Below are 13,783 nucleotides of genomic sequence, written 5' to 3'. Positions count from 1 at the left end.
TTGGCGGATGTTAGCTCAGGGCTGATCTCCTCACAAAAAAAAAAAAAAAAAAAAAAGGGGACATTCAGAAGGTAAGAAAGAACTCTTGGAAATTTAAAAGAACACGGCAGCAACCATCAGGATCTAATAAAAGGAATGGACAATAAAGGTGAGAAGATCCTCCAGCAAGTAGAACAAAAGACAAGATAAAAAAATAGAAGATGGTTAAAGTCAGAGGATTAAATCAGAAGGTTCAAGCATCCAGTTATCCAGAAGATCCAAAGACGGAAAGGAGGAAATCGCCAAAGAAATGGAAGTTTGACTGAATAGTGTTTGAGTCCTTTCATAGCTTCTGTTATTAAAACGTGAGGATGTTTCCCTGCATGAATACCTGTTCCCTAAGCCCCTAAAGTCTGCCCCCTTCCCCTCTGGTGGCTCCAGGCCCTATGATGCCCAGTAGGCACCACCGAGGGGTCACCCTGGTGCCTACCAGTCAGCCCACCATGGTTCCTCTCTGGTCCCCCATCCCTGCCATCCCCATCGTGGGGGAGATGGTGGCCCTGGTACGGTCCTGGCACCCAGAGGTCAGATGCTCAGTGCCCACTGCTGGCCACCCTGCCCCAAAGATGCCCTCATGCGGCTGTCCCCAGTAACCGTGGCCGCTGCAGAGCCTGTCCCAGTTGTTAAACACCATAGTTTGAACATCTTTCTGGCAGCCAGTGGGTGGAAGGCAGAGGAGGTGACATGAAGGCTCTGGCTCCCATATTGTCAACCACGTGGCCACATCTGCCTTGGGCCCACTGGACTGGCTATACGTGATTCTCCCGATGGTCTTCCTCCAGTTCTCATGACCCCACTGCTCCTGGTGGGGCTCCTCCTCTGACCATTGTCTCCCAGACTCTTCCTTTTACTCTTCCTGCCCAGATGAGCTCATCTCCCGTCATGGATTTCAACCGAGGATCCAGAGGTCCACAGCTTCCAACTGTCTGCCTCTACACACCACTGTGAGAGGGCCTATGATATGCTGGGCAGTGGATGGATGGCAGCGACTCAGACAGACCTGGGCGTCTGACCACCTCAGAAGGGCAGGCAGCTCGTGTCACCTTTCCCCTCCCCCCACATCCCTCCCACTCCCAGGCTCCACATTTCCTCCATCCACCCAGCTGCCCAGACCAGAGACAGGGCCTCCCTCAGACTCCATTTCCCTTGCCCACCAACAGCCAGACCCCAAATCCTAATTATTTTCCTTTCTAAATATTTCTCCCATTAGTCTCTTCCTCTCCAACCTCTCTCAACAAACCACCAAGAAAGATCTTTTCACCACACAGAGTGGCCTGGGAAGGCCTCTTGGAGGAGGCAACGTTTAAGCAGAAGAGCTAGAAGGGAAAGGAGAAGAAGGGACCGGGAGGAAGGTTCCTGGCAGGGCAAGAGCCTGTGCTAAGGGCTCCAGGCAGGGATTCCTGAGGGAATCGGAGGGCAGGGCAGGGCAGGGTCAGTGGTGGATGATGGGCCAAAGGGCAGGCGGGGCCAGACACTGGGCCTCACAGGAGCTGGGACTTTCTCCTGAGAGCACCTGGAAGCCGCTCAAGGATTTTAAGCAGTGGAGCAGCATGGAAAAGTTTACTTTAAGAGCTCCTCCTGGCTGCCGTGTGAGGGACAGATCGGAGGGAAACCAGAGCAGAAGACAGAGAGTTACCGCAGTGGTCCCACTAAGGACAAATAGCACAGACTCTCTCCAGTGTGACACGGGACTTGGCCTCCGGAAGCGGCTCAGGCTGCGCTGTAAGGCTCCTACCCGGGGCCCAAAGTTGAGGCAGGAAGGACTTGTTCCAGGGCCCTGAGCCCTGCTGCCACCACAGCCTCTCACAGCTGAGGCTCCTCTGGGGCCACCCTCAGCTCTTGGATGGTCCCTACTCCCCCGCTCAGCATAGCCACGCCCTGGGGTGCTGCCCTGCCCCCTCCCCGCCTTGATGGGGAAGTCAGTTCTGGTACCACAGTATCACATGGGTGATGCTCCTACAAGGAGCCCAGTGGGCAGGATAAGCCCAGGCTTTGGAGTTCCAAGTCCATCTCCCTCCTGTCTGTGCCATATCACCCCAGGCAGGAGCTCTCCCCTCTGAGGACCTCCACGTCCCTGTCAGTAAAACTCAGTATTTCCTTTGCAGGGTACAGAGAGGAAGAAATGATGCTACTTATGTGTCCTGGGAAAGACAGCAGACTCGTAAAGCCTGGGTTTGAATCCCAGCTCTGTTATAAAGGCTGTGTGACCTTGGGAAAGTTACCCAACCTGTTTACTAGGTCTGGCATGTATGAGAAACAGCTGGTGTGGACTGAGCAAGGAGTAGTAGAAGAGGTCAGAGGTAACGTGGGTTTTGTAGGACCTTAAGGGCCATGTGCAGACTTGGGCTTTGACTCTGAGCAAGACGGGAGTGTGAGGGGGTTTTGAACAGTGGAGTGAGCTGATCAGATTGTGTTTTAAGACAACTGTTCTGACTACAGTATTGTGGGGATGACAGAGGGGGGAGACCAGAGTGGACACCTGGAGACCAGTCAGGAGGCCACTGTAATAGTTCAGATGAGGGACGCTGGTGGCTCAGCCCAGGGTGGTGACAGAGAAGACAGAGTGACCAGATTCAGAACGTGCTTTGGAGAAGGAGCTGACAGGGTCGTGAAGGAGACTGAGAAAGAGGCAGGAGAAGGCCCCGGGGAGGGTGGAATCACAGGAGCTGAAGGAAGAAAGGAGTGAAAACAGTCACCTGAGGCCCATGTCAGAGGCAGAAAAGGGGCCACTGGATTTGGCTGGGGGTGGAGGAGTCAGAGGGCAGCTACACCCCTCCTTCCCCTCCCAGCCCCCGCCCCCACCTGGGCGTCCTCCAGCATGTTTGCGGGTGTCCATATCTGAGTCTGACCACCTCCCAGGTCCCCTGCCTGCTGACCTCGAGATCCAACTCCAGCTGGCGCCCACCTTCCTTCTCCAGGGCCTGGACTGCTCTGGAGACACCAAGGTGACATGGAAAATAGGAAATCTGACCGGCCGCCCCACACTGGCATCTCCTTTCCCTCTTCCCTCCGCTCCGCCCCGACATTCTCGCCTTCTTGCTCCGCTCATGAGTGCTCTCTGACCCCTAACAAGCACAGCAATTAGATCCCATCTTGGCGCCCAGTAACCTGCCCTAATGGCCTCGTTAGGGGCCTGCAGCAATGGCTGGCGGCTTCACATGGACAAAGGACAGGCAGAGATAAACCAAGTGGCTTCATCCCAGTTAGCCAGAGCCATAGGTCATAATTAATAATATCATCATCATTAAGTGACATTTGTAGATCATAGCGGGCTCGGCCCTCGGCTGTTTTTCCTACATTACTTCACCTAAACCTCTAGCTGGTAAGGGTAAGGGTCAGGGGTATGGACTCGGGGTCACACCTGTGCTTAGAGGACAAGTAACTTCGCCTATCATGACTCAGTTTCCTTGTCTATAAAATGGGGACAATTACAGTACCTACCTCAAAAGTTGGCATGAGGATTCAGTTAAGTTAACCCGGGTACAGCACTTAAAGCAATGCTTGGCACGCAGTAAATGCTAATATTCTTATATAGTTAAACAAATATTAAATCAATTGAAGCTTCCTAGAGCAAGAAAAGGTCACTGGAAGTACGACGAGATGGAGAAAAGTATTCTTGGCAGAACTCTGTCAGGGAGTCGGAAGAGATGTTCCTGGGAGTTGGGGGCAAACTCCCAAGGGTCACCAGTTCCCTTCTGAGGAGCAGGTGTCTGGATCACGGAGGCGATTCTGGTTTACGGAGCAGAGCGTTCAAATCTGGGTCCAGAGCTGAACTGCTCAAGGCAATGAGGAAGACGTGGAGTCCCCCCAGCTCCAAACAAGATGAATGTTGGGCGACTATGTGAAGGCCAGTCTACCGAGGGAAGGGTGGGGTGACAGGAGGGCCCCCCTCTCCCAGGGCAGCTCTGAGGAAGGCCCTATTCTTACTCTCAACCTACAGAGGTGAAGGTCACAGCGAGGAAACAGAATGTCCAGATTCGAATCCAGACGCACCTGGTCCCCAAGTCTCTGCTCTTAAGTGCTGGACGCAAGACAGGGGCCATCATGAGCCCCTGAGGCAGGGGAGGGAGGGGCGGACCTCCTTCACCGGAGGGCGCTGGGGACCCTTGGGCCCACCAGCATCCACGAGAGCCAAGGCAAGAGATGCATTCTCATTTGGAAGATGAGGGGTTTGGGCCCAGAGAGGGGAGCCTCTTCTCCACGCCTCCCAGCAGGTTATCACCGTGACGATGCAGGGAAAGCTTTGGGGGTCAGACGATGTCAGTCACTCGACTAAATATTTCCTTGTCCTGTGGCCTTGGGCAACTGCCTTCACTCCTGAGCCTGCTCTCTCCTCAGTGAGATGGAGACGCAACACCCGCCTCCACCAGGTGTGGAGGGATTAAAGTTGCTGACTCAAGGAGAAGGCCCAGCCCAGCACTAGACGGTCAGCAAATGGTACCCGCATCCATGTGGGTGCGTCACCTGCCGCAGGCTCTGGGCCAAGTCAAAAAACAGTGACAAATTCAGCCCTGGGAACCGCCTCCACATGTGTGTATGTGTACGCACAAGGTGGGGCAAGCTCCTCCTGGCTCACTTGGCAGCAGGAGGCCAAGAGTCCAAGGCACAGAAGGCAGAAGACTGGGGCTGTGGGTCTCCAGCTCAGAGGCCTCCTTGTCCCCACTGACTCCCCTTCTGGCCAGGGGCTGGCTTGATTCCACAGGGACACAGAAGGAACAGCGACCCTGGCATTCTCCAGAGGCTTCTTGGTCAGACTGTGGACCCCGCCCAAGTCCTGGGGAGAAAGGCCTCTTATCCACGGACTCACCTGCCATAGTATAAGATGGTTTCGGGCTTGATGGCTCCATCTAGGTGGACATGCAGCTCCACCTGCAAGGAGACAGAGGGAAAAGTGAGAGGGAAGAGCCCCCACCGCCATGAATGCCTGAAGAAACTTGCAGAGGGTTAGTGTTAACACGAACCGTCACAACCACCAGTCACCACTTACAGGTCACCTCACATACACCACTAAACTCTTCACACACCATCGTGTGTAATCCTTGTCTGTGGGGTGGCTTTAATTGTCATCTCTATCTTTCACAGCTGAGACCAGTGAGGTTTAGACACAGCAAGCAAGTAATGGAAGCAGGAACCCAACCCAGTGCCTCCGTTCTCCACCACAGCTGGTAAGTGACAGAACAGGAATTCTAACCCCAGCCCAATTCCGCAGCTGGCAGTCTTAAACAGGAGGCCGGGCCTGGTCCCGTAGGGCCTACTGAGCCCCAGCCACCACGCAGGCCAATCCTGCTCTCAGCCAACTCGCTAAACAAAATCTAACTTGAATAAAAAGGGTTGACCAGACTTCCTGGACTAGTCATTACCCACAATGCATTTTAAAAGTCAGGCTCCATTTTCAAAAGCAGGTGTTACTTAAGCATGCTTATCAGGAATCAGTATTAGGCTACCCAGATCTTTCCAGTGCTCTAGAAAGGGCACTAGATCCTTGGCCATCTTGGTGATCATTTCCCACGTGCTCAGCCCCACGACCACTACTCGGCACACAAAGCCAAGAGTCTTAGGACAGGGGCTTTAGAGACAACCTGTCAGGCTTAGCTCCCAGCTCTGCCCCTTCTCTGGCTGTGTGATCTTAGACATGACACTTGATCTCTCTGAGCCTATTTCCTCAACGGAAAAACAACAGCAAAGATCGCCTCCCCATCCAAGAACAATTGCAAGGCTTTAAAAACACAATGTAGGTGGATATGTGTGGCCCACAGGAAACAGCCAGGTGTTTTCCATGAGCTGTTAAGAGAAGCAAGCAGACAATGGGAGGCAGTGGGAAAATGACTGCCATCTGCCTGTTCCAGGTCACGGAGGAAATGTTCCCCGGCCAGGGGGAGATCCAGAAAACTCGCAACTGACATCTCCATCAGGGTGGGGCCTTCTCTGGAACTTGGGGACCTGGACAAGAAAGTGGCTGCCGTGGCTGGGGAGGAAAGGAGTGGCCACGGAGCTGGTGGCCCAAGGGCACCCTGGGAGCACCTACATGACCTGCCTCCTGCAGAGGAAACCCAGCCCGGGTCCACGGGACGCCACAGGGACAGAGCCACCAAGCCCTCCACTCAGCAGGACATCTGAGTCATCAGATCCCTCTGGAAGTCATCCAGCTGGCAAAGGACGGAGTGGCACGCACACCCAGACTTGGAATCAAGTTAGTCATTGGATTCCCTGACAAAATGAGTTCAGTGCCCACCCAGCCAAGTGTTGACTGCGTTCTCAAAAAATGCTCAGCATTGGGAACAGTGAAGCTTCCAGTCCAGGGAACCGCCAACCAGCTGCGCGACCTTGGAGGGGTGACCTCACGTATCTGAGCCTTCATTTTTGTATCCTTAACCTTTGCATGGCTGTGGGGAGGATCTGGCCAGAGAGGCAGGGTAGCATTGTGGTTAGAGCTGGAATCCGGCTCCTCCACTCGCTCCCTGGGTGACGTGGAGAACGTTACTTCACTTTCAGTGCTTTGGTGTCCTCATCTGTCCAAGGGGAGGACACCGTGCCTTCCTCCTAGGGCTCCTTGGGGCTGAACCGAGTTAACGCATGTGCAGTCACGGTGGCTTAACGACGGGATACGTCAAGTCATTCCCACCTTAAAAAGACAATTCTCTTGACCCACAGAACCCTCCAGCCCCCTCCCAGGCCCCTTCTTCCTCTTCAGGAGTAAAATTCTTGGAAGAATAGTCTAAACTTTCTCTATTTACTTAGGTCCACCTATTTCTTGCCCTACCCACTGTGGATTCTGCCCCCTTGGGCTCTGGAATCGTTCCTCTGGATCTCAACCTTGGCTTCATGTTCTGTGTCTATGTGTGTGTCTTTTCTTTTTGTTAAGAAGTGGATTATTTAAAACAAAACACGTGCGCCCAGGCCCACCTCCAACGATTGTGCTTTACTGACGTGGGGTAGGCCCAAGCATGGGTAACTTTCCAAAGCGTCCTAGGGCAGCTGGGTTGATAACCACTCCTTTGGGGTCCCAGTGCCCAGTGGTCTTAGCCCCAGGGACGTGTTTCTGCTCTCCTTTTTTTTTTTTTGCTGATGAAGATTTGCCCTGAGCTAACATCTGTGCCAATCCTCCTCTATTTTGTATATGGGTCGCTGCCACAGCATGGCCACCAAGTAGTATAGGTCTGCACCTGGGATCCAAACCCAGGCCGCTGAAGCAGAGTGTGCCAAACTTAACCACTAGGCCATAGGGCCAGGACTGTCTCTCCTACTTCTTCACCTCTGGCAGGAACCAAATGTATTAGTTTCCTGTAGCTGCTGTAACAAATTATCACACTGGGTAGCTTAAAACAGAAACATCTCACAGTTCTGGCAGCCAGAAGTCCAAAATCAAGGTGTCAGCAAGGCTACGTTCTGAGAAATATGTCGCTAGGTGATTTTGTCGTTGTGCCAACATCGTAGAGTGTATTTACACAAACCTAGATGGGGTAGCCTATTGCACACCTAGGCTCTATGGTACTAATCTTATGGGACCACTGTCGTGTATATAGTCCATCCTTGACAGAAATGTCATTATGCGGTGCATGACTGTCATGTGCCTAGACCAGCCTTAGCATGTGGCAAGTGCTACAGAAGCATCAACCAAGAATCCTTCATTCATCAAACTGTTGAGGCCCTGCTGGGTGCTAGGAATGTAGAGGTAAGCTAAAGGATCCTGCTCCCGTGACGTCTACAGCCCAGCAAGGGAGAGGGATGTTCAGTGTCACATTGATAAACATACAATCACGAGCTAAGACAACCCCTCAGGAAGCACACACAGTCCTGTGGAAGAGATAACAAACCAAAGAACTTAACCCAGCTCACAGGCCAACAGTTACTTCCTGGAGAAAGTAGAGCTTGAGCTAAGAGCTGAAGGATGAGGAGCCAAGGAGGCAGAGGCAGAGGCGAGGAGGACGCGGGAAGAACATTCCAGGCAGAGGGAGCAGCGTGTGCAAAGGTTGTGTGGTGGGAGAGAATGTGCTGGGCGAGAGGAACTGAAATATGAGTTCAAAGAATGGAAGGGTCATGGGGCTGGAGAGGCTGCAGGGCCATCCGGGCAGGGCCTCGAGGAAGAGTTAGGTTTTATCCTGAGCATGCAGAGAAACCACAACAAGGTTTGAAGCTGAAAAGGATGACTTGCAGCAAGACCAGTGAGCCTCCCGCAGGCAAGCCTATGAGTGATGATGGTGCCTTGGACCAGGGTGCGAGGCAAATATGGAAACGCAGGTGGACAGAGGTGTCCAAGATGATGCTTCAGGCTGGACCTGAGCGGGTAGTGACTCCCATACTCTGAGACAGAGAACCCAGGAAGAAGACCAAGTGCAAAGGGGGTCACGAGAGGTGAGGGCATGGGGAGAGGCATGATCAGTTTGATCTTAGTTACGTTAACCTGGGATGCCTTTGAGACCTCCAAACGTCAAGGGGCCAACAGATGAGAGGGTCTGGAGCTCTCAGGGAGACCGAGGCTGCAGACATAATAGGAACATGGATAATGGAGGGTGTGGTCTTGAGTGAGCTCACCCAGGAGAGAGCGTCGAGGAAAGGGTCTGGGACGAAGCTTTGACAAGAGCCAGCACCCAGTGGCGTTACAGAGGAGGGGAGCCCTGAGAAGAGCCGCCAGAGAGGTGGGAGGGACACCAGGAGTGTAGGGTTTGCAGAAGGCAAGGGGCCATCGGGTTTCAATGAGGAGCAGCAGCCCACCGGTCGGTGTAGAGGGCTGAATGGGAGCCCCCCAAAAGATGTCTATGTCCTAATCCCCAGAACCTGTATTACCTTAAGTGACAAAAGATGTGATTACACACACACACACACACAAGAGGAAGCAGCAATGTGACCATGGAGGCAGAGTGGAGTGATGTGGCCACAAGCCAAGGAACACCTGGGGTCATCAGAAGCTGGAAAAGGCAACGAGTGGATTCTCCCCTAACGCCCTCAGGAGTGTGACCCTGCTGACACACTGATTCTGGACTTCTGGCTGCCAGAACTGTGAGAAAATAAGTTTGCTGTTTTAAGCCACCCAGTGTGTGGTAATCTGTTACAGCAGCTACAGGAAACTAATACAGTCATTTCCTGCCAGAGGTGAAGAAGTAGGAGACCAGAAACACGTCCCTGGGGCTAAGACCACCGGACAGTGGGACACCGGAGGAGTGGTTTTCAACCTGGCTGCCTGATAGGAGCTCCCGGGAAGCTTCGGAAAGTTGCTGATGCCCGGGCCCACCCCAGGCCAATTAAATCCCACTCCTCCGAGGTGGGCCCAGGCATAGGCTGGTTTTACTTTCATTTTTTTTAATCCACTTCAAAAACAAAAACATGAAGCCAAGGTTGAGAACCACTGCCCTAGAGGAACCGTTCCAGGGGCCAGAGGGGGGTTCTCACCAGAGGGGTGAGAACCCATACTGGAGTAGGGTAAGAAATGGAGAGAGTTTCGATTATTCTTTCAAGAATTTTGCCCCTGGAGGGGAAGAAATGGCCTGGGTGGGAGTTGGAGGTGTCTGTGGGTCAAGAGAATTGTGTCTTTTTAAGGTGGGAATGACTTGAGCATGTTTAAACATCGACAGGGAAGATTGCAGTTGGGAGCAGAGCTGTGTGACGTCACTGAGCAGCTAGGAGGGGTTAGAAGGTGAGAACCAGCCCTGGCCGCGGAGCCCCAGAGTAGGAAAGTCAGGCAGTGAACCAGGACGGTTGTCCTTGCTGCTTTGCCCCCTGCGGGTGGGTGGGCCTGTGAGGCTACTTCTGGCCAAAGCATTAGATGCCAATGCAAGACCCCCCAGAGCCCTCTCTTCACTCTGGCACAGCAACTGGCAATGTTCAGGATGGCGGGCGGGCACCCATCTGCCTGGGTCCCTAAATGACTGAGGAAGGGAAACCCCCTGAAGACCTGTGATGGACATGGAGTATGAGCAGGAACGACGGGTACCTCTGCTGCTTTAGGCCCCACAGATCTGGGGACGTTTGTTATTGCAGCGGGCCGTGGCCTATGCCGCCTGCCAGCGAGCAAACACACCTCTCTGATCATTGTTACAAATCGTGATGGGAAAATGTCATGAGAAAAAGAAAACACCCACAGAAGGCGGCACGATTTAGAAAGTGTGGCCAGAAAATATCACTTTGAGAAGGAGACAAACAGAGGGGTTAGCGAGGGAGGGAGGGAGGGAGGGAGGGAGGGAGGGAAGGAGAATGGTCCCAGGCAGAGGGAACAGCATGTGCTAAGTGTCTGGATCAGAGAGCAGTGAGGGAATTGGCTTGAGGGCAGAGAATGAGGTTGGTGGTGCGAGATGGGGCCAAAGAGAGTCAGGGAGATCTCATAGGTCACAGTTAAGGGATCTACTGAAGAGTTTTAAACAGGGGAGTCACGTTTTAAAAGCTTTTTCTGGCTGCTGCATGGAGAGCAGGCTGGAGGGAAGCCAGAACAGAGGACAGACAGCTGAGGTGGGAGGCAGACGGAGATGAGAAGCACCCGGGACGCGGCAGCATCAGACACACAGGTGCTCAGTAAGCACGAGCTCAGCAGCGCAGCCGTGCATGGGAGGACGGGCTCAGAGAGCCAGGCAGGATGTAGGAGCAAGAGTGCCCCTGGGCAGAAGGAAAGTAGGTCCCACCTTCCTTGGGGCTTCCTCAGAAGCTGCCTAGATGCATTTCAGGGGAGGAGCAGAGGCAGGAGCCACCTCCACAGGCAGCCCAAGCTCAGGCAGGCTTCCTACTGAACTTTCTAGAAAACTGAAACTACCCATGCAGGAATCTGTCAGCCTACCGCAGATGACAGTGGGGTATAAGCTCAGAGACCGGGGTGGGGACCCTGTTCTGCTGGCCCCACTCAGGGAAAAGAATAGCAGTGGCCTCTATTGCTCAACTTATTGAGCATCTACTATGTGCTAGACCATCTACACGTATTATCTTATTTCATTCTTACAATCAATCAAGTAGGGACTTCACTCCCATTTTACAGAGGAGGAAACTGAGGCTCAAAGAGGTATCTAAGGACACAGAATCAGTCAGTGATGGAGTCAGGATTTGAACCCAGCTCTTGAGCTCCTACTAGACTTTCTCTGCAGGCCTAGGCTCAGATGTAAATAATACAGCAATAATAATAGCAGCTGCCTCCTATTATCAGACCCTTTATCTCATTAATCTTAACCCCTGGGCAAGGTACACACTAGCCCCATGTTGCTGATGGGGAGATGAACTGGCCAAGCTAAGCACAGAGAAATTCAGTGACCTGCCGAGGGTTACAGGGACTGATAGTGGCAGAGCTGGGTTAGAACCCATGTCTCTCCAACTCTTGAGCCCAAGTCCTGCCCACAGGTCACACTGCCTCCCTAGTACTTGCGCCAGGCCCACACCTGATCACCTGACCTCTCGGGAGGGAAACCTCATGCCCCCTTCCCTGCACTCACTCACTGTGAGCACCTGATAAAACTGCAGGAAATCCTCTCAGATCCGAACAGGAAGCATCCCCAGCTACCAGCAGATATTGATTAAGCCCCCACTAAGTGCTAGGCACATGGGGGCATGGGAAACACACTAAGTCTTGCTCTCAGGAGATGTCAGCCAGAGAGGTGAGGCCCAGGGAGGTGCATCCACTGGTCCAAGGTCACCCAAGGGGTTGGTGGCAGAGCCAGGATAGGACCAAGGTCTCAGACTCCTAGGCCAGACACTCCCAGATCTGACTCCTGCTCACAACTGCCTGAGGGCGGGGCTGGCCTCCTCCAAGGCATGTCCAAGTCAGACTGCTTCTCCCAGGGTCCCTAGACCCCTCAAACATCATTTTGTTTTCATCCCACTGACTTTTTAAATTCACTTACTTACCATGTCTGTCTCCCCCACTATTAGTTCCCTGAAAAGGGGGACTCATCATGCTGTGCCCTCAGCATCTAGGACAGTGCCTGGCACGGCAAAAAGTGCTCAGTATGTGAAGAGTGACCAAGTGATGGTTTTCTCCTCTCCCTGTTCTATGTCAGCAGAGCTGCGTCTCTCCCTGCTCTGAGAAAGAGGCTGACCTATCCCCTAGGCCTGGCAGAGAACCCGACAGGGGAGAGGAGCCAGGGCTGCTTGGTCAGCCCCCAGAACCTGGGCCTGCAGTCAGAACCTGGATAAGCCACAAGGGCCCACTTTTAGCCAGATGTCCCCTCCCTTCCTAGCCCTGCTCTAGGCAATGAGCTGGGCAGTGCCAGGGTCAATCCTCTCATGCCACCATGGCTTTACCGCTGACTTTTGGGGTGAGATCGGGAGACAGAGCAGCCTCAGGGCTGACAAATTGTTTCAGCCACACCTCCTCCAGGAAGTCCTCTGTGCTCATCCCCACCTGGGCTCCTGCAGCTCTGAGGTGCAGAGCAGTTAAGGGGCCAGCAGTCCCTCAGTGCCTCCTGCTGCCTCAGGGCCTGACTGAGCTCTCGACTGCTGTGAGCTTCCCCAGAGGTTTCATGAAGGCACATGTGTCTTCAGCCAGGGGGACATCCTGTGGGGCAATAGCCTAGGAACTCAGCACAGTTATCCCATTTTATAGGTGAGAAGACAGAGTCTCAGAGAGATGAAAGAACTTGCCTTAGGGCTCAGACTAATGAGTGCCACAGTCAGTGAGCTGTTTGACTCCAAAGCCAGAGGTCACAATCCCCACGATCCACTCCCTTCGTCCTGCATATCAGTGCTGAGTCAGTGCTGGTCAAATCGAAAGGAATGATGAGTAACCACGACGAGGACGGTGATAGATAGCAGCTGGCATTGGCGTGCCCCACCCCCAACCAGGCCTGCACTTGGTGTTTTATGGGGGGTGAATACGAGTATAATTCCCATTTTACACCTGGGGAAATTGAGGCACAGAGCAGTTAAATAACTCACTCCAGCTCCCCCAGCTGGTAAGTGGAGAATCAGCACTCAGACCAAGGCAGCCTGGCCTCAGCTAGTTTCAATTTCTCGCTGTTCTCCCTCGATGGTCACAAGGACCCCAGAGGCCGTCTCTTTCTCCACCCTGCTGCTCTGGGGCCTCAGAACCCTAAGGGGTGAGAGTGAGCCTGCCCTCAACACTCTGGGTCAGTGCAGATTCAAACCTTACTTTGGTCCCCCCGGCCTACTCTTTGCTCCTGTCCAAAGCCAGGCCACAGGCCTACCCTCATCTGCCCCAGGGGCACCTGCTAGGACAACAGGACAGGTAGACAAGTTTCCCCCAGCTCACAGGGCCGCTTGCCACGAGGGCCAAGCCCACCCTGAGAATGGATGAGGAATCAGGAGGCTGGCCAGCCTCCCCCACCTCGCTGTGTGACCACAAACCCTGCTCTTCTCCACCCTCCCCCCACCCATGAAACCCAATCTCACTCTGTTCCCCTCCCTCCCAACCACTGGGTGAGTTGTACAGGGTTAAGGCGGGCATTTTATTTTGACAGGTAGCTCTGGTAACGGAGAAGCACTGAAAGCCAAAAGCAGTGCTAACAGCGGGTTTTGTGGCAGGAAGAGGCGAGCAAGATACTGCAGGTGGAAAGGATTCCCCGAGTCCCCAGGAGGCCCACTGCAGCCCTGGGGAGGAAATGCATGCACCTGAGTGCCTGCTGCTTGCCAGCCAATCAGCACATCAATCGGACAGAACCCCGCGACCTTGGTTTTATCAGCCTATTTTACAGAGGAGGAAGCTGGGGTTCAGGAAAGTGTCCACCTGAACTCTTGGGGCTGCTAAGAGCTAGGCAGGGATCCAATCGCAGGCCCTCTGAAGCCTGAGGCCACCCTAATTCTATCTCCTCCCCCC

The 13,783-nt window shown here is 53.6% G+C and overlaps 1 protein-coding gene across 1 annotated transcript in view; it reads right to left on the bottom strand.

Annotated features, from left to right (window-relative positions):
- ADA (adenosine deaminase) overlaps positions 1-13,783 on the bottom strand; it is a 30,441-nt gene that overhangs the window by 13,637 nt on the left and 3,021 nt on the right. The window contains exon 2 of the mRNA XM_058562637.1: positions 4,847-4,908. Within this exon, the coding sequence (XP_058418620.1) occupies positions 4,847-4,908 (62 nt within the window). The remainder of the gene's footprint in view (positions 1-4,846; positions 4,909-13,783) is intronic.

The sequence above is a fragment of the Diceros bicornis genome, chromosome 19 (genome assembly GCF_020826845.1).
Source record: "Diceros bicornis minor isolate mBicDic1 chromosome 19, mDicBic1.mat.cur, whole genome shotgun sequence".
Lineage (NCBI taxonomy): Eukaryota > Metazoa > Chordata > Mammalia > Perissodactyla > Rhinocerotidae > Diceros > Diceros bicornis.
This window is presented reverse-complemented; position numbering and strand designations above follow the sequence as displayed.